This window comes from Sus scrofa, chromosome 1 (assembly GCF_054392235.1).
Source record: "Sus scrofa isolate SSC_HxYL_T2T_F1_AM1 chromosome 1, Sscrofa_HxYL_maternal_Yorkshire_Landrace_v2.0, whole genome shotgun sequence".
NCBI lineage: Eukaryota > Metazoa > Chordata > Mammalia > Artiodactyla > Suidae > Sus > Sus scrofa.
The window spans coordinates 214,037,637-214,063,144 of record NC_139383.1 but is presented as its reverse complement, the minus strand read 5'-3'; the positions used below and the strand labels follow the sequence as shown (position 1 = coordinate 214,063,144).

Genomic DNA, 25,508 nt, shown 5'->3' with positions numbered 1-25,508 from the left:
AAAAATAATAACCTCATCCTGCACAAAACCACCAAGAACATAGAATATACTTATTCTTAAATCTGCTTTTGAAGAACCACCTCTAAATTATTTCTTCTAATTTGTGTGAAGGATCATGTAAAACTGTTTAAGACTACATTGGCATTAATAGAAATTAAACTATCGTAATCAAGTATTTTGTGAGTGGACCATACAATAAAGAAGATTAACATAATTTAATTGTAATTATATTTATAGACATGGTCATAGGACCAGTTTCTGTAACCAGTAAGAATATTTACATAATTGTATCTCATGTGGTGGTCAAACCCATCATATCACGAAATGAAGCAGCCTGATTTCTCCTTATTAAGGCTTTTAAAAATAATTTTCTGGAAGCTCCTATTGTGGTGAAGCAGAAACAAATCTGACTAGTATCCATGAAGATGTAGGTTTGATCCCTGGCCTCGCTCAGTGGGTTAAGGATCCAGTATTGCTATGAGCTGCAGTGTAGGTCATAGACGTGGCTTGGATCTGGCATTGCTGTTGCTGTGGTGTAGGCCGGCAGCTGAGGCTCTGATTAGACCCTTAGCCTGGGAACCTCCATATGCGAAGGTGTAGCCCTAAAAAGACAAAAAATAATTTTCTGTAAGAATGACCTTTAGAGTCACCTGTAATGAAAAGAACTGTCCACATGTTAATTGTCCGTCATCTCTCCTTATCATTGGAAATGAGAGTGCCTTTCCAAATATCTCAGAAAATTTCTAATGTGGTTCAGAAGTTTATATCTTAAAGATTGAAATTTTGTTCTTTATTCCAATTTCTTGCCTCTTGAGGGACTTTATCTATGATGAGTACTCTTCAGTCTTCCATCCTTCCCCTTAGCATACCATCATGCTCATGTCTTTCACCTTGGCAACGTTTCTCTTGACTTCAGGTTTCCTGTGGGCACTGCTCTTTCTTGCCTCTGGAAAGATCAGTCTGGGCTGGTGCCTCTGTGTCCCAAGGGCACCTCTGGTCACTTCTTCCCTCTGCATCTGTCATTGCTCAGCAATGCTCCAATGACACTACCCTCAGCCACTTTTCACCTCCTCTTGACTGGTTCTCTCAGTGGCAGTGGATATTCCTCACTTCTCACCTTGAAACTCTCTTTGATTTTCAAGGACTCCCAAGAGTGCCCCTTAAGTGTCACCCTTCCTCAGGCCCCAATTCTTGCTCCCTCTTCCTCATGCCTCACATTCTCCCCAGGGACCCAATGGACCACTGACTGAATAGCAATGATTCCCACACTCAGATCTCTGGCCCAGATCATCCCATCCAAGGGACTTTGGAACATCTTCATTTGGAGAATAGACTAGTGGTTGCCAAGGGGGAGGGGTAGGGAGTGGAGTGGTTGGGGAGCTTGGAGTTAATAGATTCAAACTACTGCCTTTGGAATGGATTAGCAATGAGATCCTGCTGTGTAGCACTGGGAACTATGTCTAGTCACTTATGATGGAGCTTGATATTGTGAGAAAATGGAATATGCACATGTATGTGTAACTGGGTCACCATGCTGTACAGCAGGAAAAAAATTGTATTGGGGAAATAACAATTAAAAATTAAAATAAACGTCTTCACTGGGAAGTCCCTCTGATGGTCAAACTCCACATGCCCCAAACTTCCATGTGTCATCTTCCTTCTAGGAATCTGCACTTCCGCTTGTATTCTCTAGTGGTACTTTCCTCATTCCCAGTGTTTCCCAGCCATTTTAGGGATTGACCCCCCTTATCTAGTTAGCTGCCAAGTCCTTTTCAGTCTACCTTTGAACACATTAGATCCAACCTTTCCAGCCTGGATGTTAGTTATAGCTTTTTTTTTTTTTTTTTTTTTTTTGTCTTTTTAGGGTCACACCATGGTGCATGGAAGTTCCCAGGCTAGGGGTCAAATCAGAGTTGCAGCTGTTGACTGATACCACAGCCACAGCAACGTGGGATCTGAGCCTCATCTGTGACCTACACCACAGCTCACAGCAATGCTGGATCCTTAACCCACTGAGTGAGGCCAGGAATCAAACTCTCATCCTCATGGATATTGGTCGGGTTGGTTAGTGCTGAGCCATGACGGGAACTCCAGTTACAGCCTCTTAATTGGTCTCCCAAGATTTTAATCACATTGCCTGCCTGCTTCCTTCTAACTCACTCTTCCTATGGCTTGGAATACTCCAGGCTGATCTTCTTGTCTTATCCCTTTGGACTGCTTTAGGCATCTCATCTTTGAAGAAGCTTTCCCTGAGTCCCTTTCCTGGGCTGGCGAGCCACCTTGGTACTTTTTTCTATCACAGTACTCTCATACCTACCCTGTCATGGTAGTTATCATAAAGCTCCAGAGGTGTTTGGCTGACTCTCTCCCCAACTAGCCTGTGGGCCCGTCAAGGCAGGGACTCTGTTTTTCATCTGTCCCCCTCCACTCCCCACCCAATACTTACTTCTTAGGCTGGTCCTCAGTGTTAATGAACACAAACAACAAAGGGAACCTGTGTGTGTGTGTGTGTGTGTGTGTGTGTGTGTGTGTGTGTGTTAGGGGGCTGGGGGTGCTTGGCTTTCTTGCTGTATGCAAATGCATTCTGAGTTTACATTCTTTTAGGGGGTAGAGAAGGAAGGAATATCCAGAAACATTCTGCAGGAAACTCACCAGACTTTCTTTTTGGTTAATGCTGTGATTAAATCTCCAAAGTCTAATAGTGTTTACAGTTAATGTTTGTCTATTTTGAGACTCTTTAAAAAAGAGAGAGAGAGAATCTAATCTAATCAAGGCAAAACTGGAATTTTACAAACCCCAAAACCACAGCAGGTATCAGATGGCAGAATGTCATGTTTCAGGAAAGGAGCCAGTTTACTGACCTTAGCTGAGGCTGACATGGCTTGAGAGCTAATGTCCTTCACCACTTTAGGTCACCTGTTGTATTATTTTAGGAACTTAATTTTCAGAACAGTTCTAGCTCATATACATAGATACAAATGGCTCACACACACAAATTTTCAAAGGGGTTTGTCTGGTCTCAGCTTTGGAGTTCTGAGCCAGGTAAGAGCTGCTGGATAGAAGGTCTTCCCCTTGCTCCCATCCCTGGCATCCTATAGACATCTAAGAGATATACGAATAAAGAATCACTTTACCAAGGCAGGCCTCAGATCCAAGACTTGCCAGCATCCAGCCCCATGACCACCTAAGGGGTGGGAAAAGAGGTCCTCGGGTCAACTTGTCCAAATCCATATATATCTTGGGCATGTCTCTCTGCAAGTGGGCTGGGACATTTATATATTCATTGGAATATATCAGTAGAGTTCTGATTTGTTCACAGCATGTGACAAATAGTAGGTGCTCAATAAATTTGTGTTGAATGGTGACTCTGACCTACATATAAAAAACAGAACTTAACAAAACAGTTCTTCCTTATGATGAGCCTATACATGACCCAATTATTTATCTTGACGTAAAGAGAGAGAGTTTAGATTTGGCTAACCTTTATTCTGTAGCAGCCACTATTTCATGTATATCCATTCTCTCCTATCACCTGGATGTCATGTGTCCGCAGCTTGTCAGTTAACTTGAGTTCCTATCTTCCATTTTTTTGAATGCTCAACTTTACATTGTAAACTGGTGCCTGTAAATCTCATTTGAGACGTGGGTTTGCAACAGAAGTTCTGGCACCTGCTGAGAGTTCTTAACTAAATGCGACTGAAGGCTTAGTGGCCCGTGACCAAAATGAGATGATTCAGTTCATTTCAGATTTAATCAAAAGAGAAACTTACCATGCTTAATTGAACATGCCAACCTCCTGGTATAACAGATTCCCACTTTTTTTTTTTTTAAAGAGAAAACTTCAAGGGGGTGGGAAACTATATTATTAATTTATAATAACAGTATTCAAGTTTGACTGATGAAGGAGACAACATTTTCAGCTTTGGGGATGTCAGAAATACACAAAAAAGCATCCACGATTTGCCTTCTGCTGCCACTTAACACCTTCTACATATGCAATGTGGCAAAATCTGCCTTTACTTGCCAGGTCCAATCTTTCTGCTTTTACTGCTGACAGCTGAGATCATGAAAATAAGATGAAATGAAGTTTGAAGAGCTGGATGTATTCTAATGAGAAGACGTCCTTGGTCCTGGTTTTCAGGAAGACCGTGGATGTACCCACACAGCTGGTTTGGTCTTTCCGACAGATCTTATGCTGGTTACTAGCTGGTTATTTTGGTTATGCATATGTACTAGGCTGCTGTCTTCCCAAGATCCAGCCCCAGGGAGAGACTTGTAAGAATACATCTCTAAAAAAGTAATGTGGTTAATAACTGGTGAGTTAAATCTGTTTTTTGGATACGACTCAGCCTTAACAGACAGCATCTGTTCAAATACCCAGAAAAATACTCTTGTTATGGAAAGTTGGACCAAATGAGTTAAACCATAAACCTGGAATGAATGAAACATAACATGGCACTGGAAATGGTGTCTGTGCACAATAAGGGGGTTCCTACTTTGGTAATTGGAAGGGAGAAGGTTAACCTGCAGTGTATTTCTCAGAGTTTCTAGAGGGATGTCGACGGTCTTGATGCAAGGAGGGCAAATGCTGCGGTGGAAATTAGATACTCTGTGTGGGAGGACTAGCGCTGTCATTTCATTTAGAAACGACCAAAACTTTGGTCAGAATTGCACTCTGACTCTCACTCAACTTTGACAAAAACTCAAGTTAAGCAAACAAGTGAATTAGAGAAGATGGTTACACTACAAAGGCTTATCTGCTTTTGTAATGAAGTCAGTTTGAATCTCTATTCAAAGGACTTATTTATTTTTTAAAATTTTACTTCCTTTTTTCTTATATAGCTTAAATTTTTTTTAGTTGATTTACAGTGTTGTACGAATTGCCACTGTACAACAAAGTGACCCAGTTGTAATATATACATTCTTTTTCTCATATTGTCTTCCATCATGTTCGATCCCAAGAGATTGGATATAGTTCCCTGTGCTGTACAGTAGGACCTCATTACCCAACCATTTTAAATGTAATATTTGCATCTACTAACCCCAAAATCCCAGCAAGGGACTTATTTAAATTTGTTGTTTAAGGCTCTCTCCTTCACTGTGAGTGGGAGTGTAAACTGGTGCAATTCCTTTGGAGAGCAAATTTGCACTATCTCTCAAAATATGAAGTGTGTGTGCCCTTTCATCTGTCATTTCTATTTCTGGAAATTTATTTTATATATCTCCTCCTCAGTGGAGTTTATTACATGGGCAAAGAAGATACTCATGTAGCACTGTAATTACTATATGGACAAAAAAGGAAATATACTAAACGTTCATCGACAGGGGACTGACTGAACCCACCATGGAAGAGCCAGAGAGTGGAATACTATGCATCTGCTAAAAAGGAATGAGGACAGTCAAAAAGTGCTGATATGGAAATATCTTTGAGATACATTAATACCTAGAAGCCAGGTATAGAACAGTGTATAGAAAAAAAAGAGAATATGTTAAAAAAAACTGATAAAAGTGGTTAATTCTAAGGAATGAATGGAATCTGGGGTAAAAGGGGGACTCATTTTTATTCTTTTCTTATGCAGTGTTTGCTTTTTACCTGTGTGCATGTAATTTGTTTTGTAATAAAAAAAGAATAGTTAAAATTAATTTGCAGTTTTAAATATCCACAGTGGTAAAAGTTTGAATTTGTAAATTTTAATAAACTAAAACAGAATACAGGTTTTGTTTTGTTTTGGTGGTTGGTCTTTTAAGTGTCTATTCTACAGAAACTCTCTAATGGACTATTTGCTGTGTTTAACAACATTAATAAAGAGTTTGACTGTGGGCTGGATCAAATAATACACAGACCTTTTTTTCCAGATGCTTCGGCCCAGGAACCCACCGACAATCTTGGTGGCAGCTTAACCAAAATGCATGGTCAGGTTTTCAAAAGGTTAAGGTTAAAGGTAGACTGAAAACCACTGTCTGCCATCACACTTAATAATGGGGCCAGGACAGAATCCTGACCATGGGACTGGAAGGGGCATCAAGGTGTCCATTTTCTGAATATCCTTCTCTTGAAGGTTTCCTTGGCTTCTCCAGGGAAGGGGGACTTACTCCTGTCTGAGGAAGGCCATCCCATCTTTGGCTGTGTCTATAGGAAAGGTCTTCCTGTGTTGGGATGAGTTCTCTCTCCTTGATTTGAAGAAGGCTGATCTCCCCCAATCTTCTCCACTCCCAGCTGGATTCAAGGAGGTTCCCCAGAGTTCCCCTCTCTTCCAAAGATAGATCCCACTTTAGTGCCCATGGGGCCAATCCCAAGAAAGAGCCTATGGTAAATATTCCAAAACATTATCAGGTTGTTCTCATTTCAGGCTACATCCTTGTTCACTTTGGCAAAGCCTCTGGGTCATCCATCATCATCGAGATGCTGATCACCAAGTGGTTCTAAAAATCCCTTGTCTCACTCAAATCTCTCAGCCTGGCCATCAGTAAATCTCTTCTGTCCTGAATCTCTTCTAGGAACATTGTCTCTTTGTTCTAATGGAAATGTGACTCTTTCCTGATGGCCCTTTTCTCCTGTGGCCCTTGAAAGTGACACTACTTGTCTTTCCAAGCACCCCACATTTCACCCACACTTGTAGACCATTTCCCCTCCCTTCTATGAGGCCCAGGCCAATAACCTCTACCACTTTTATCCCAACTAACTTCCTAGTCACCCTTCTCTCATTCCTGAGGGTAGTAGAACCCAGTTCACTATTTTTGTCTGCACCATTACTCATGTTACCATCATGGTAACTGTATGTGGGTGAGTTATGCAACTCTTGGCTCCTCACCATCCTAACCTACTCACTTCCAGCTACCCTTTCCTCCAGCTCACCTCATTCATTCACTCCTGCAATCAGACCTTAGACCTTGTCTCTAGCAATAACTCCATCACCTCCAAACTTCTGATTTGAAGCGTCTCACCTTTTGTACATAGCTCTTTATCTATTACAACAATTCTTTGACCTCACTGGTCAATTCATTGATGCTATCACCTTTTCACCGCCCTCCTTTGGAACACTTATTGCACTTGGCTTCTGAGATGCCATTCTCTCCTGGTCCTCTGCCCACCCCCGTCCCCTTTGCTGGGTTGTCACCCTTCTTCCCAGACCCTACATTTTGGAGTCCCTAAGTCTCAGTCTTTGACCTTCTCTTACCTTTAATTAGCTAGGTATTTTTATCCAGTTCTATATCTTTCAATGATACCTATATTTTATGACTCTCAAATTTGCGTCTAGAGCCCTGACTTCTCTCCCAATCTCCATATTCCATACCTATTTTTTCTTCCTCTCCATTTGGATGATCCATAGGCATCTCAAACTTAGCATGAGCTCTCAATCTCCCTCACAGAGCTTGCTCTGGTCTCAGTCCTCCCTATCAACATATAGTTATATGAAAGTGATAGTTCTCTGTTGTGGTGAGATTGCAAGTTGCCTATCAATATTTATTCATTTTTCACTTCCTAATGCACAATATCTAAATTATTGGGGACAGCAAATCACCCATCTTAACATGTGACATTTCTAAGCTTACTTGAAACTAGGTGCAGGCATGTAACTGAGTTTTGGATAGATTTAGGAGGGTCTACATGGAAGCTCCTGAAAGAGAAGACAAAACAGCTGGGGTAAATAATTTTAGCCCTTTATCTTTTTCCTGGAATACAGATGAGATGGCTGAAGGTCCAGTGGCAGCCATCTTGGACCATGAGGTGCCCTTGAGATTGAAAGTCATATATTAGGATGACGGAGCAGAAGTATGGAAGGAGTTTGGGTCTTGGATTACTGTGAAGCTTCCATATCAACCACACACAGCCTGCCTCTGGACCTCTTTTACTTGAGATAAAAATACATTTCCATCTGACTTAAGCCATTGTTAATCTAGATTTTCTACTACATGGAGCTGAACCTATCCTGCCTGATATATCAGGGTATACAACACAATCTCATCCATTCAAAGCCAGGAGTTACATACGAAGGTCACAAATAGAACCAAGGACCTGTTTTAGGACTACATTTTCAGAGGATCCCTTTTGAGCAATGGGAAATGCTGTTAAATAGTATTCCAAAATTCAATTTCTCTTTGCAAAAGAACTGAAATATTTTACTGCAATTAAAAACCTCAAATGACTGGCTAAACTATGTAACCTTAGGGTGCTTTTGCTTCTTTGAAATAATGTGGGTTTTCAAAACTTAGCCACATGCCTAATTTATGGCCCCATGATTCATATAAGACATTGTTAGCTTTTCAGCTTGGTGAAGGGGTTGTTGGTTGCCATGAAATGGTAGCCTTAATTTCATTAAGGAAAAGATAATTACAATTTTTTCTCTTGATATTACAAAAAACTTTTCTATCTTCTTTTTCCTGATACAAATGAACAAAGACTGACTTTTTAAATAGTGGAGAAATTATTATTCTAGAAATGGCCTCTGCTAAATGGCAATGAGCTTAGGACAATACATTTCATCTTTATGATGTATACTTAGTCAGGATTTCTACCTCCCTACCTCCATGGTCTCTATGAATGTTCATCTTCAAAGAGGAGAAATGAGTAGTTGTGTATACTACCATTGGTGGAAAGGCATCTCCTTTCAATGTATCTGTTCCATCACACAAGTTTGAACTAATTTTCTACATTTTCATTTAAAGTAACTTTAGTAAGGAAGCCCAGTCAGTTTATTGGGGATTTTCCAGAGGGAGAGTTGTATGAAATTGGGGTTATGTGTAGATGAGAGAAATAAACTATGGGTTATTTTTAAATTGAAGTATTGTTGATTTACAGTGTTGTATTAGTTTCAGATGTATAGTAAAGTGATTCAGATATTTTATATATGTGTGTATATATATATACACATATACACATACATACATATACACATCTATATTATTTTTAAGATTCTTCATAGATTATTACAAGATATTGAATATAATTCCCTGTGCTATACTGTAGGTCCATGTTGCCTATCTATTTTATATATAGTCATGTTAAACTACAGGTTATTAACATTAAGTAAAAACTGGAGATTGCGCTTCCAAGAAAATTCAGCATCACCTCATCAGGAAATAATGTAGGGTGATCTGAGGTCCCCAAAGGACTACCCCTAGAGGCATCTGTTTGTATCCCTGGAAACATCTTATTACAGAAGGAAATATAATCTTTGGGAGGAGTGCAACTCATTAATCTGTCAATCCTAGGAAAATGACTCATGGTGCTCGGCTTTTATCAAGTGCACACACCAGTACCAGGTGGCTGATAGGAGTGTCATTAACTTGGGAAGCAGGAATGAGGCAGTGGAGACATGGTCTGTTCTGAGAAGCCTGACCTCATTTCCACTGGGCTCTTCTAGCACCTCGAGTCTGCCTATCACACCACTCATCTCTCTGCCTGTACCTGCCACTAGAGCATGAATTTTTAGAAGAAGTGCCTTTAATCTCCATAGGCCCTGCATCCAGTCTAGCACATGGTCCATACTCAGTGTTGTTGAATGAATACATCAGGGAATGAATGAGTGAGTGGATAAACTGATTGGCTTGGGGAGGGAGAGGAGGTTAGGTGTGGCTCAGGAAGATATTCTAGTCCATGTTTTGGGCACCTGAAAATGAAGGAAGGAGAAAAAGGGGCTCTGGGGGTGTGTGTGCAAAAATGTCATGATTTATTCCAGTGTCTGAGAGTAAGCAGATTGTTTCATTAAAGTGAACTTTTTATGGTAAAGTGCTTAAGTAGGGAGCCATGTTTCAGTCAATAACTTTTTTTTTTTTTTTTTTTTTTTTTGGCTGCAGCATGTAGTGGCTTGATGTGAGATCTCAGTTCCCAGACCCAGGACTGAGCCTGGGCCGCATGGTGAAAGCACCAAATCCTAACCACTTGATCACCTGGGAAATCCCCCATAGCTCATTGTTGTTCACTCTGTGATGAACCTCATTCTTAGTCTGTATTTCAATCTTTTCAGTGTCTGGTCTGCATCTCTCATTCCTACACTGTAGCCAGTATGAGCTATCTTCTTCCTCATACCGCCTGGTGGAGCAAACCACGGTGGAGTCAAGAGGCCAGGGGGTGGGCAGTTCTGAGTTCAGGTCCTGCACTGCAACTTCCTCCCTCTGAGCCCCAGAGCCAATTACTTTGCTTCTCCTCATCTAATTAAAACACTTCTGTGAGCTTTGGTTTTTCTCATCTTCTATAAAATGTACCTTTGCAATCATTACAAAGATGAAATGATATAGATTACAGAAGCCCACAGCATGGCACCTGGCAGGTGGGAGGTGCCCAGTAAGGGCTAGTGTGCCCTTTCCTTTCATCCCTCTCTCAGCCTGGTAGCTGGGAACTTACCACTCTTCCTTCCCCAATTTAGCCCATATTTATTGATCCTTTAGGGCCCGGGACAAAGATCACCTTCTCCACAAAATTCTCTCCCTTCCCCCAGTTGAAAGCAATCTTTCCTCCTCCTGCAATGTGGCACTTACTACTCTCTTCCTTGTGCCTCAGCGTTTGCTGTGTTTTATTTCTCCTCTGTCTGTAAGTTGCATGAGGGCAAACTACCCACCTTTTAATCTTGTGTTTCAACAAAGCACCTAGCAGAAAATCTCGCATAGAGTAATGAACCAAATATGTATTTCCTATATTTCCTACATATAGGAAACTGTCGTGCAATTTCTCTTAGGATAAGGGGTGCCATATATAATCCATCTTTCCCTTTAATTCACTTTAGGGAAAAAAAAAAACAGGCCTCACTGCAAGTAGGTAACCTCCCACAACACCCAGAGAATTCTCTGGAAATAGTTAGACCAATGACTAGTTAACATGGGTAGTTACAATAAAGCCCTGTCGACAGCTAGTCAAATTTCTAAAATTGTGAAAAGAAATGCTTAAATGGAGGTGGCTATTTCCTGAAGGCTGTCTAGTCCATTATAACATCTTCTTTCTTATGCTACCTTAAATTGTACAACATGGTAAGTGATATAAATCACAGTTATTATTGTTACTTTCAATGAGAAGGGAGAGGCCCTTAAGAATGTGAAAGAAGTCATGCATAGCTGTTGGCATGTCTGAGGTTACTGAGCTGGTTTGGAGTCTTTTAGGTGGAACCCCAGAATTGGGTTTGGCTTGTCATGGAGGCAGTGGCTAAAGGGTGTAATCTGAGGTGGCTGAATGGAGTCCTCCTGTTCCAAAGTATCCTGGCAATGAGTGCCTGAAGGGATTGCTATGTGTTTAGAAAATTTTCCAATCTTTCAGAGGTTCCTATTCGAGGTGAAAGACAATGCCTTAACCAGCATTTCTAAAAGAGTCCCACAAGAGGCTCCATGTAAGAAGAGATTCTCTGACAAAAGAAGTCTGGGAAATCCTGTAAACTCCATCCCTCTTTATGAATTACTATTACATGCTGCAGTGCACAGGTGCATAGTGAAGGCTCTTACAAGTCATAGGGTAAAGAAACCTATTTAACTTAACTCAGAAGCTCTCCCATTATTTAACTATTAAATCAATCTTGCTTTCTTTTTTTCTTTCCACCAGACTGTTGCAAAACTTCCAACGACATCATCTGAAACTAGTTTTTCATAGAATATGCTTTAAAAATGCTGTCTCAGCTACTATTAGCTATCACTGTCATGGGGATGAATTTCCAGCTAAGAATAGGACACAAGGGCATATGCATGAGGGATGCGGAGGTCAAGAAAAGGATAAGGAACTTTAAAGGTGACCCATGGGGGTCCCCAAACGCAATCTCATAGTCTCGCCAAGGGCCGATCATGACTCGCATTCCAGACATTATTTTCACTTTGTTTTCCTGCCTAGAAAGCCCAGCTGTTGGTTATCAAGTGGTATCACCAGATGGGAAGTAGCAGTTTTGCATCTTCCTGTGATCTTGAATTGTCTGGTGCAGGGAGGAAGAGAAAGGGAGCACTCGGATGGCAACACCTGCCCAAATGGCTATGGAAAGAGGAAGGAAAGGAAGAGTAAGGGAGAAACGGGGCAGCAGGGAGGCAGAAGCTGCTCTGGCATCGGGATGCTAAGGGTGGAACGCTGAGGCCAGGATGGAGGAAGGATAGAAGTGAAGGGGTGTGACTGCTTAGGTAGAAGCTGACAAACCCACAGGCTGCCCAAGCCAGGAAGCCGAGGCTGAGGGCTGGGAGATGCCTGGAAAAGCGATCGAATCATGAAGTCAGTGAGTCCCAAAGCTTTGGCTTCCCAAGCCAATCGTCAATAAAAAATCAAGGTGACTGAAGACATGAACTAAAAATATCAGCTGGACAGGAGCCTTCCTTGAGGTATGGATTGCTCCTTCTGTCCCCTTGGTGGTAGGACACTTATTCTCACAGGAAGCTTTCTGCCTTTGGGGCTCTCACTCCCCAAGGGTCTGCATTTCCCCAGTTTGTTGGGAGGGTCCTGGGCCATAAGAGGGCCCAGTCTGAGATCCTAACTGTGGCCTGTGGCTTTAGAAAACGCCACAGCAGTTAACTGAAAGCACAGAGACAGCAGCCGAGAAGGGCCCGGGTGCTGTCCAGACACCAGAGTTGGGGGGGATGGACTGGGGAGGGGACATTCTTTTACCAAGGGCTGTCCGAAGTTCTGCTTCCTGCATGCAAAGCAACTAGGAGATCTTTGGTGAGCTAAGGCAACTCAGAAATACTAGAAGCTAAAAATAAGATATGCAACACTTTGGGGAGATTCTCTCATATTGGAGGATAAAATTAACTGATTCCCCTTCTGGGGTACCTGTTGATTTCTTGTCAATATCAGGGTACAAATTATGTGAAAACTCCAAATGTTTTCATAACTTACAAATGGTATTTGTTAGTCAAAGGTGGAGGGATGTGTGGGGTGAGGTGGGGGTTGGGGCAGTAGGACAACTTCCTTTTCAAGAATGCAAAATTTCCAAATTGCTGTTCCATGGTGCGTTTATTTCAGAAAAATGATTCTGACTAGGGCAAGGCTATGTTCTGGGACAGTGCCTGGAATTCATAATAGCTATATTTAAAGATAAATTTCTGCTAGACTTCATTTCAGGGGAAATGGATAAAATGATATGTCCAACCTCAGAGAGTGTGAACCCCAATATGTACAATGCTACTAGCTGGGGTGGTGGCCTGGGCCTCTCTTGGGTGAGTCAACTGGGATGGTGGGAGCTAAGGCCACAAGCCTATGGCCCTCGGCATCAGAAACAGATCTCCACCTGGTCTGGGGTCTAGGAGTTCCTTTAGCTGACTCATTCTTGGAAAAATCACCAGAACATACATTGCCCCCTTTTCTGAAATTAAGGGCATAGTAAGAGTGTTGGTTGGATGTGTTGGTTGTGAGCATATAGAGGAAATAATGGTGACCCAGTGGGTGTGGGCTTATGTTTACGCTGCTGACACCATTTCTCCATGTGACACAACTGAGATGGTTTAGATCGTTTGAATGGAGTAACATGACTACCCATGGTATTGCACGTCTCCAATTCCAAATCAACATGATGGCAAAAACCAGACGAAAATGCGGAAAGAATAATAAACCACACGATGTCACAGAAGTCATGCAAAGAAGGGGAAAAAAAAAGATTAAAAATGGGCAAGCCACAGACACCATAAATGAAAAAAAGCCAGTGCATACAATTCTAAAATCATTCTTACCTTCTTCAGTCATTGTGTCATAATATTTTAGTTTTCCATATGATCCAAGTTCTACAACATCACAGTAAAAGACACAAAGATAAGGAACGAGCTGAAATGCAAGAACTTTGTTTTTACACATTCTTAATTAATCAGATTCAGAGTTACACTGTCAAATTCCGAAATCGTAACTATATAGAGATGTGCAAACATGGGCCATGTGGCAGACAGCTTTCACGGCCCATTTTCAGAAATCACTTAAAATATATTATTCCACTGGGGGTAGGATGTGCCCAGCATTACAGAATAGGACACAGTTATTTTAGCATCTGATGAAGAAGAATATTTATCAAAGATATCTTCACACCAGGTCCAGCCTAGCCCTATGCTCCATAGAGGTGACACCTGGAGAGAAAGGGCTAGACAAGGACAATGTCCAGGACCTCTGAGGTTTGCAGACACTGGGATTCCATGCTGTGGAACAGTAGTCCCAGGAGTTCATTTCACAGCTTTTCTCCAACAGAACCACTTCCTAGAGGTTAATAAGGAAGGTTACCTGGGAAACCCCAAACAAAAAACTAGGTTTTAAACATCCCTTTCATTTCTGATCTCTATTTTAGATGAGAAACACTGAATACCATGGGTGCAGCATGCTTGGAAGGGTTGGGCAAGGTGCAGAGTGCTTTGGGAGGAAAGAGGAGGCACAGTCCCAGGGAAGAGCCCAGGCAGAAGACAGAGCAGCCACAGCTCCCAGCATAGGGCATCGCCTGCTGCTGTGTGGACTTCAGTCAATGACCCCTTCCGGGTGCAGATCACCAAAGGACTCGGCTGTGATGGAAACCACTGGTGGAAAGCAAGCTGTTCTGAGTCAGCTGGTGGAAATGGCATCTTGGGCTGGGAGGCAGGGGAGGTGGGGCTGCACCATGTCTGTTTTCTTACTTCATTTTGAAAACAGAAACTTTCATTCATCTGAAAATTCCAGATTGTTTGAGCAACACTGTGAGCAGGTTCAAAATATTTTTCCTGGTCATAACAACAATCTCCCGATAAACTCCGATAAATTAATTAGACTCCAGAGATATTTGGTAGAATGCTTCCATGGCTCATTAACTTGGGCAGCCCCTGAAAATTCACATATGAATCAACTAATACCTGATGGGTTTTATGTGCAAGATGAAGCTCTACCTTAAAACACAGTAATGAATAGGCTCCTTTTTATGTTTCTACTATATAGTCTATATATATTCTTTTCCCATATGCCTAAAATTTTACCTAAAGCTATTTTAACACACCAATGCAAAATTATGCCTTGGAGAGGAAAAAAATCACCTCATCTTTATGTTTCTGCAAAAACCTGCCTATTCTGGATTTTGTTAGATACATGACGAAAGATGCAAGTGCTTCAATAAGAAATTGAATTTTGTGTAAAAACAAGAAAGTTGAAAAAAAAATGACTTCTGGGGATTGCCTTCAGTAGAAAAATAATTTTTTTCTGGTATTTTAAGAACAGTAGTCTCTAAGACATTGCACAAGTTTGGGACTTTAAAATGATCTACATAACTTCATAAATATTAAACACATGTTCATAGTGCCTTTATAATCTATACATCTGTATGTGTGTGTGTGAGTGTGTGTATAATCTTGCAGTAAGTTGATGAATTATATCAGCCAACTCATATATTTTTTTTTTGTAACCTCTCTTCTTTTTCCCTGAGGTAAAGCAGTAGAATAAGCAGCTGGCATTTTCTTTATTTGCCAAGGAAACAGAACGTGGGTGCTCTGTGTTTGCAAAGTTGGGTATAAACCATATTCTCCACAGTGAAGACACACCATTGCATTTTTATAAGTCTGTTTTTTAGATGCAACCTCTCTATATGAACACACCTGTTTTCCACATATCAACCCCAAACTGTCAAACACCTGCTTATTGCAGATGTGATTACTCTTTACCTTCTTGCTCAAGGAACCTGGTGGAAATAAATACAATCATATTCTTTAATTAATGTATTCTTACACAGTTGAAATTGGATCTGTGGGTGACTGACCAAGCTTACACATTCTTGCTGATGTGCCAATGCCTAGACTGTTGCTTAGCTGCTTCCTTGGAGGAAGAATGTAGCAAAGGGACAAGAACTGGACAGAACATACCAAAAATGTGGCTGAAGATGGCAGAAGAGAAGGAAAAAGAGCAGGAAAAGTTGAATGACAAAAGGTGATGTAGCAACTTAAAGCCTAGTTAGAAAGGAGGCCAAGGAAACAATATCTGCCTAAGTGAAGGAAACTGTGTTTGTCTTTTAAAGGGAAGGCACACAAGAATGTGAAGGAAACTGAATGCTAGAATTTAGTGTTTAATACTGACAGCAACGGGCTGGTGAGATGGCACACTCAGTGCTCCAAGGCTTTCAAGCGGTCAGGACGGCCTCCTGGGGCAGATGGGACAGCGTCTCTGTCTTCAAGAGCCAGTGGTTCCCTTCTTTGAACCAGAGGCTTGGGGGTGTTGTACAGGGGTGTGACATGAGATGAGGACAAAGGCTACGTGCACCCATAAGCCAGAGTACAACTGCCCTGGGCTGGTGTCCCACAGCCTGGGGATGCCTCATGGGAAGTGGCCTGAGAGGGCCTGAGAAGCATGAATAAAAACCCACCTGCAAGGGGAAATGGCCTGCAGCCAGCACACTCCCCATGGAGCACAACCAAGGCACCTTTAGCATCACTGGGTTAGGGAGTCAAACTGGGCCTGAACCAAACTGAGTTTCTTTGGGGTAGGAGGGAGGAAGTGAGGGGGTTCAAGAGGGTGCTGTTCAAGAGGGTGCTGTTTAATACCATCTAGCAACTTTTGTTATATCAACTGAGCATGAGGCAGTAAGGACTGGAAGAAGGATGAATCAGTAGTGAACATTAGCCAGCCTGGGTGGCACCTGGTGCCTCTTCTCTATAACATTCCTCCAGGAAGCCACATAGCCTAAGACAAATTCCAGAACACAGTGGTTGGTACTTAAGATGAGCCTAGGAGCTGATCGATAATCGCGCCTAAGAGGGTGTCTGTACTTTCTCACGCCATTTGGATAGCTGGATCCATAGGCATCCGAGCTCCCAGATTTCTAGGAGGGCTTGAACCTTTTGACATTCCTCTGTCCACTTCCTCTCAGGTCTTGTCAGCAACATCATTACCTGATTTCAAGGTATCTCTGAACTTGTGTCCATATTTCTTGGCTGACAAGTCAAAGGAAGGGTTTTGTCTTCGGTCCCAAAGAATCTGTGAATAAGCACTAGTGTTTTGGGACCTAATTTCCCTCTTTCTGTTTTTTTTTTTTTTGCTTTTTAGGGCCGCACCTGTAGCATATGGAAATTCCCAGGCTAGGGTTGAATGGGAGCGAGAGCTGCCACCCTATGTCATAGTCATGGCAACGTGGGATCTAAGCCGTGTCTGCGACCTACACCACAGCTTACGGTAACACTGGATCCCCCGACCCACTGAGTGAGGCAGGATTGAACCCACATCCTCATGGATACTAGCTGGATTAATTTCTGGTGCGCCACAAAGGGAACTCCCTCTCTTTCTTTCTTAAGAAGTGCATGGACAGAGATCTCTCCTTACAACACTGACTTTCTCAGCTCCACTTTGGAAGCCTCTGGCACTCTCAACCCTTTTCTCAGCAAATCTCCCCAGACAGGAGAAGCAGCAAAGTGACTTCTCACCTTTCAGGCCTCAAAATTCTTTTTTTTTTTTTTTTTTTTTTTTTTTGCTATTTCTTTGGGCCGCTCCCATGGCATATGGAGGTTCCCAGGCCAGGGGTCGAATCGGAGCTGTAGCCACCGGCCTACGCCAGAGCCACAGCAACGCGGATCCGAGCCGAGTCTGCAACCTACACCACAGCTCACGGCAACGCCGGATCGTTAACCCACTGAGCAAGGGCAGGGACCGAACCCGCAACCTCATGGTTCCTAGTCGGATTCGTTAACCACTGCGCCACAACGGGAACTCCCCCTCAAAATTCTGACATATAAAACAGAGAGTCAACAGAAGCATCTATGCTGAATTCATTTTACTAGAATGAAGAACAGAGGTAGAGAAATCAGTGAGAGCAAGTATTTATTACTTAAGTGTTAGCTGATGGAAGAAAAAATATGATTAAGTTGTTTACTTTCCTAAATCAAGGAGCTGCTTTAATTTTGATATTGGTTTGAACTGAGTGTGGAGATCTAAAAATTAAGGCTTTCTCAATAAAGTAGTTTCTCAGTAAAGTTGTCTAATACCTATCAAAAAGGTGTGTACAGATACCGGACTTCATCATATCCATGAAAGGATTATTTTCAGTAGTGAATAAAAGTGAAGAACATGGGCTTTGAAGCCAAGGTGTGGTTTGAAATCAAGATCTGCCACTTATTAGCTGTGTGACTTTGAGCAAATTGTTTTACCTCTCTGAGCCTCAATGTCCTCAGCTGCGAAGGCACATAACGTTATCTACCCCACAGAGGTGTGGTGAAGAGTAGGTGAGATAATAATACCCTCTAAGCAATCAGGAATGGGCAGCCTCCTTATTACAGGCATCACCAAGAAGAATGAAAGAAAACCTATGGCTCATGGGACACTTGGAGAACCTGGTGTTTTTCATGGGTTTGTTAAAACTGATTCAACATCATTCATAGAAGTTCTAAACAATTATTTTTTTTCCAACAACAGAAGATATTCCGCCATGTCAGGGATGGAATTTAAAAGAATTTCTTCATCAGTCCTGCCCTTCTACTCTCAGGTCTGTGGGGAATGTCAAAACATGGACCATAACCATTGGAACAAGATGTGAAAAGCAGATCCTTCATTCATCTGACTACCAGTGTTCCACCTTGGGGACTTAGGTACCTTCTCTTCTAATGTGTGTTCACAAGCCTGTCTCTCCAACTAGGGCGTCCATATGTTGGAGGCCCAGACCCTATTCCTTTCTGGAGCCCTCCCAACTAGAAAAAAGAACTGTGCTTTTTTCACATCACATGCCCCCCTCCTCACATTTCTTAAACAAAGCATATAAATGCACAGCTCCCAAATGACAGTGAGGTTTAGGATGCTTTGGTGTGTTGAACTTCCCTGAACATGCTAAAGTTAGGAAGGTAGGCACTGATGCCTAAGGCTTCTGGACTGTTGATGCCATAGTATCACTAACAAGGTTAAGAGCACTTCTGGGTGAGACAAGAAAGACAGAGAATTTAAACCTTGGTTCTGGAGTTCCTGTCGTGGCGCAGTGGTTAATGAATCCGACTAGGAACCATGAGGTTGCGGGTTCGATCCCTGCCCTTGCTCAGTGGGTTAACAATCTGGCATTGCCATGAGCTGTGGTGTGTAGGTCGCAGATGCGGCTCGGATCTTGCGTTGCTGTGGCTCTGGTGTAGGCCGGCGGCTATAGCTCCAATTCGACCCCTAGCCTGGGAACCTCCATATGCCCCTGGAGCGGCCCAAGAAATGGCAAAAAGACCAAAAAAAAAAAAAAAAGCTTGGTTCTACTGCTTATGAGCAGGGTGATCCTCTCTGAGCCTTAGTCTCTTCTTCAGTAAACTGGGGACAAGAGCAATTAATACCTATTCTCAGGAGGGTTTTTGGAGGAGCAGATGAGAGCAAGTTTGCAAAGTACTTTGTGTTGGGTGGTACAGACATCTTTAATAATTGGTACCTCTCTTCATTGTCTGCCAAAGTTCTAACAGGAACATCTAATTCAGCCAGGTATGAAGTTGTTAAATCCTATTCAAACTCTAATTATCTCTGTGGGTAGGCACCAATGTCAGTGTCAATACTTGATGTGTGCTAGCCAACAACCCTCCTTAGACTTCTTCCCTTAAACACAAGGAAAACTGTCAAAAGGAAAACTCAGTTTAATGAAAGGCTGCCCTGGCTAACGTCCAGAACCGTGTTTGGTACTATTAACATTTTAGCTTTGAGATGCTTTTCTTTTTAATTTTAAATTTGTGAATTTATTTTTATTAATGAAGTTTTGTGAATGAATTATTATGGGAGTTGCTTGTTTGTCATTACCACCCCCTCTACAGTTATATATTTGTAGATCCATATAATTTTTAAGTTTCTTGCAGGGTATCTAGGTTAATCTTATTTCTCTTGTCTCCTTGTGTGCAAATTTGTCATCAAAATAAACATGGATTCTGAGTTAAAAGACAATTTTAATAAAGCCCAATTTAAAGCTTTTTGTTTGATTTTTCTCAAGAAGGGCTGCACAGACCACCAAAACGAATTGCTTTCCATTAAAAGACTTTCTTTGGTCATAATTTTTTTATATCAAATGTTCATGTTAAAGCAAGTAATTTTTTTTGGCTTAAAAAAACCCCTGGAGTTCCCTTGTGACACTGGGTTAAGGATCTGGTGTTCTCACTGCAGTGGCTCAGATTGCTGCTGTGGCATGGGTGGATCCCTGGTCCCAGGAACTCTCACATGCTGTGAGTGCAGCCAAAAAAAGAAAAAGAAAAAAAAGAAAAAAACCCAACAAACTTTAGAAGATTGAGGTTAAATGAGGAAACAACCACATCCTCACCTCATACTCAAGTCAGAAGGAAAGGAATATTTTAACCTTCAATTTCAAATTCCCACTCAAAAAAAAAAGCTTTCAAAGTACTGACTCATTGCAGAAACTCTGCTTAGCAATCTGTGGAGGAATGATATGTGTGTGTGAAACTTCCCTAAGAGCCTCCTAACTGTGTGCAGGGTTACCTGGGGACAGCTGTACATAACATGTGGTAACACACAGACATCCTAGTCAAGGTGTAAATGGAGGTGATTTTGCCCTATGGAGTTCTTTTCACATTCAGCTCTTGCAAATCTATGCTAATGAGTACTTCTTTTCTTCTATGAAATTAAAACCTCTCACAGGCTTTTGGAAACAAGGTAAGAACTCTGCAAATGAAAATAAAGGGCTGAACTTGTGGGTAACCCACCATTAGCTATGGATTATCAAGAAAGGATTCACACACACACACACACACACACACACACACACACACACACACACACACACACACACGGCTCCCTCTTAGATATCTATCATCTGATTGCCATGCTCTCTAAATCCAGCCCCTTCCTGGATAATCACTCTTCCTCTTCAAACGTCCTGCAAACCCAGACACACTGGTTTGCTACTACTGTTGTTTCTGTCTTCTCACTCTCCACATGCATTTTCATGTTGATGTCCACCTGATGGTATCATTCTGAAGTCCCAGACTCCAGGAGTTACTGAAACTATAATGGTAGCCAAATCAGGAGTCACAAAGATCCCCAGCAGCTGGCCTAGGGCCTGGAGCACAGCTGGCATTCTGATAAAGCACCAATGAACCACAGGGGCCAGGTGCATAGGTTAGGGAAGTGGGGTGAGGACAATAGGGAGTGGTGGAGATTACGGAAAAATGGCTAGTGCATATCTAGGGAAGGGCAGCAGCCATTCAGCTCCCACTCCAGGGGGAAAGCAGGCACAAATGTTGACAGATCTGACTATTAAAGGGAAGCCAGATCTGGATTTTAATGTGAAAGTTCCTGATTTTTAAATGTTGGCAATGAATCCCAAACTAAAAACAAACAAACAAACAAACAAAAACAAAACCCCCAAAACCTACTCTAGGTAATATTTGGCTCATCAATTTGTAATCTTTGGTTTAAAATCAGGATGCTCAGTTCAATTTTCTTATAAATATTCATTGAATGAATGAATGAATGAATGAGACCAGCCAGGCTATTGGAACCAGGAAGGGTCTTTGCGAGACAACCCTTCTCTGAAGGTTAAGGACTCTGGTTCTCTTCCTTCTTTCCCTGGAGACTTACCTGGTGTAGGTACCCAGTTTGCTCATCTCTGGCTTAGGAACAGACTGTGAGCCTCATCACCTCAGGCTCCTCTGGGACCACTAAGGTGGAGCCCAGGTTGGACCAATGGAGCTGCTATGATACCTTGACTAATTTCCTCTTTTTTTTGGCATGTTCTTGCCCATCCAGCTCTGCCAGCACATGAGCCGAGAAATTTTTTTAAAAAATCTTATTTTGGAGAGGAAAGAACATTGCCCATTTGGTATAACTGTTCCCAATTATTTTGGAGGAAAATATCTGGATTATGAAAAACACAATGGAAAGTTCTGAAAGGTAGGTGATGATCACAGAGGGAGGTGCCATATAATTATATGGGAATTATCATCCTTGAACAGTGAACAGTAATGTGTGGTCATTACTGTGGATCATCCAGATGGTTCATAATGAAACGCGCAAGCGAGTCCCCAGATACTCCAACTTCTTATAAATGTGTCACCTAATTTGCAGCCTTGCTCCTCTGCAGTGTTGCTTAGCAATATCAATGGTTACTGATTTCTGTCCTGTGAGGAGCTGACTCAGGCCATATTTCACCGTAATTTACATGCTCTGGATGATCAAGCAAGAAAAATGGGACCAGGAAGAGCTGTTCTACTGCTTTCTTTCTGAGATGGGTTGGGGAGGGGGAGAGGACGGGATGGAGCAGGCAGTTTCCGGAAAGGATTTTTAAAGAAAAACCATGCCACGCACGCAAGAGAGTCAACCCCAAACAATATGGTTAATAAAAGATCTCCTGGACTTTTATGAGTGGTAGTTTTTTAATTCTATAATTAAAAATCTCAGTAACCATCTTAGATTTTAAACATTTATACTTTGTCAAAATGTCTTCTCTCCCCAAAAGGGATGAAGAAAAGCAAGGGTCAATATAGCATGATGGCTCTAGCATTTGTAGTGTGGAGCCGGAGACCTTGACTTGACAAACTTCTCTGCATACTAGCCAAGAGACCTCTGACATGCAGTTTCCATGCTTACATAAAATGCAAAACACAATAGCTGTCTTGTAGGGTTGTGGTAAAGATTAAAGGTACTTAACACATAACTGGTACATAATATTCATTACATATTATTAAAGGCTTAAAAGCATTTATTGGTTTTATTTCAAATAAATCAAGGAGCTCCCCTCATAACATCCTTCTGATTGGCACAAAACTGGGGTGAACCTGGTGTCAGGAGCCCTTATCACCATGATGCTGAACAAGGAGATCTTATGGCATAAGTTCTGGAGTCAAGAGATGTGGGTTCGAATCCAGACTTATTTAGCTGGATGACTTTAGTAGTAGGTTACTTAGCCTTTGAAAGCCTAGGTATCCTTATCTATAAAACAGGGCTAATTCTGATACTCCCTTACTGTAGTGTTGTATTGGGTTTTATGTGATGCCCTCGGTATACGGGGGCCATCATTCTATTACTGGGCCAAAGCCCAGTAGTGATGCGTGTCCAGGCTAACATAGTAAGTCACAATAAGTGACTACCCAGGATTAAAACCTTCTTCTAATATTCTTTGCACAAGTTTTTTTTTTTTTTTAATGGAGGAGAAAAAGGTAAAAGGAGAAGAATGACAAAAATAATGACTAGTTAGAGCATGCCAAAGGAAGTCTATGAATATATTCTTTGGTATTATCTGACATCAGATACACAGAGACTATAGGCATTATTTACAGGATGTATAACTCAGGGAAAGAGATAATACAAGTTTTAATTTTCAAAAGGAGAGCTCAAAAGGGACTCCAGCTGTTTGGGAAAGTAGTATTGTTCAGTGGTTAAGAAAGCGAATTCTGGGGTCCAACAAGTCTGGGGATTTGAATTCCATCATTTTTTTCTCTTACGCCTTGCGGCAAATTATTTCACTACTCTAACTTTCAGTGTCCTTATCTATGATGGTTATAACATAAAATGTTATAATAAGGTTATAATAGAATTATAGGATTGATATGAAAAATGAGTGAGTTAATCTAGATAAAATGCTTAGCACAGTGCCTGGCACATACTAAGTACTCAATCAATGTTAATTATTCCACTTGTCATTACTGTTGCCTCCATGGGCATCAATTCAGAATTCTGGCCTAATATTTGATGTTTTTTCAAATCTCTCTCTCTCTTTTTTTTTTTAAACTAGCGTTCCAACAGAGAAAATGATATTGTCAAAGGCAGTAAAAGAATATGGTTTGAATAGCAAAGAACATTGAGTATTAGACAACATCCATGCAACATCTGGAATTTACCTCTCACTTCAGAAAATCTGTTCTTCTAGTAGCAAGTTTCTAAAACGTGTTCATACTAAACTTTTTGTGCAGGGAGGGGGTTAAGAAGCTAAAATATGTTCGCTAATGTAATGACACCTAACATCATGGATATATTTTTTTACCTCTGTAAAGGGAAAGATTATGTTTACAAAATCAGGCAAAAGGTACTTTTTGATTAAGTCTTAAGAAATTTGGGGTGGGGGATATGAACACATTTATTGTGCAGTCTTAAAAGTGGCAAAACATTTCATTCTCTTCCCCACCCTTTTCTAAAAAGGATTTTCAAGGTGGTATGTACAGATAAGCCCACTGTTTCCTTTCACAGAAATGTGAGCTCAGTTATATTACATGTGACTAAGATTCACAGGTGGGACTTCAAGGTGATGCTGGTGCCTCTAAAAGCCATACCCACAAACTCACCAGTCATGAAGCCCTATTAATTCCACCCCTAAATATTCTCCATTCTGTCTTTTCTGTTCCATTCCCTTTACCCCTGCTTTAGTGGGAAGACTTGCTAGATGACTGCAATAGTCTTATTTGAACTCTCATTTCCTAATCTTTCTTACCACCTCCTGTCTGGTCCCAGCAACTGTTACCTATCTTCCACACTGTCACCAGCCTAAGGCTTTCAAAACACAAACCAAACAAATACCTCTCAATCCCATACAGACTGTCTTTTTTCGTGTGTGTTGGAGTTTTATAAGATCTCTTTATTTATTTAGTCACTTGGAACCCGGTTCTGAGGCTCCCTCCTTCAGTGCCCCCCTGCCCCAGTGTAGGGTATAGGTCATGTCCTCTGCATGTCTGTTTCAGGTATATCCTTCTGTGCATGCTTATCAAATGCACCTTAACCTACTTGTTTTCTGTCCTTTAGGGGCAAGGAATTAGCATACTCATTTTGTTAATTCGAGCACCCAGCAGAGTTCCTGGCCCTCTGCAGGTGTTCAAATGCTGCTGAATTGAATTAAATCTCTATTTAATAGTGCTCTGTTTAATCTTCCTCATCCTGGTACAGACATCTATGATGCTTTAATTTTAGTGTTTGGTACAGACATCTATGATGCTTTCATTTTAGTGTTTTAACTCCATAGTTTCAACTATTCTGTCTTCAATATCTCTGTGGGGAGGAAGTCTGTGAAGGGAAAATGTATTTGGCCTCAAATGTTGGAATCCCCTTCATTGCTTCTGTTAACTAGGAGAATTTACATCATACACAGGTGCCAATGGGGGAGCCCTTGGCACACAGAAGAAAAAATGGCAGCAAGATCTTGGAAATAGAAACGGAAAAAAAAGGACCCACTAGTGCACAGAATGGATGCTGCATGCTGGCTAGGGAACAACTTGGATGTTCTCCTGGATTGCATCCTGCACCCTGGGTGGATTCAGAAGAGTCTGCCAGGCAGAAAGAATCAATTGGTCAGTACAGCTGAGTTTCTACCCTCTGGTGCACTAAGCATCAAATCATATTAGAAAAGTATAGAAGAAAAGTGTCCTAGAAGAAGAGAGGAAAAATACTAAAATGAACAAACAACAAGCAAACTTCAGCCATGCAAGGGGGAGAAAAAGGCAAGGAATAAGAGAGAAGAATGAGAAGGCAAGAGAATTTGAGAACAGAATGAAACTGAGGGGGAAAAAGACTGGAAGACAAAGGAAGTGAATGCCATTGATGTGGAAGTAATTCAAAGTCAAAACTATTCTTAAAATTTTGTATTCAACACCTCAGTACTGTCCGGGATGTCACTTTATTGAATATTTGGCTTCCTACCACAAAAGAAACCAAACACTCCAAATTATGAAAAACAAAGGATCAAATT

The 25,508-nt window shown here is 41.5% G+C and overlaps 1 protein-coding gene across 5 annotated transcripts in view; it reads right to left on the bottom strand.

The window, feature by feature from the left end:
* Positions 1-25,508, bottom strand: part of SLC24A2 (solute carrier family 24 member 2) — a 274,386-nt gene that overhangs the window by 61,221 nt on the left and 187,657 nt on the right. For 3 of the 5 annotated variants that reach the window (XM_021078223.2, XM_021078277.2, NM_001244595.2), the window contains 1 exon segment: positions 13,627-13,677. The exons of the other annotated variants lie outside the window; for them this stretch is intronic. In XM_021078223.2, the coding sequence (XP_020933882.1) occupies positions 13,627-13,677 (51 nt within the window). 5 annotated transcript variants of the gene reach the window in all.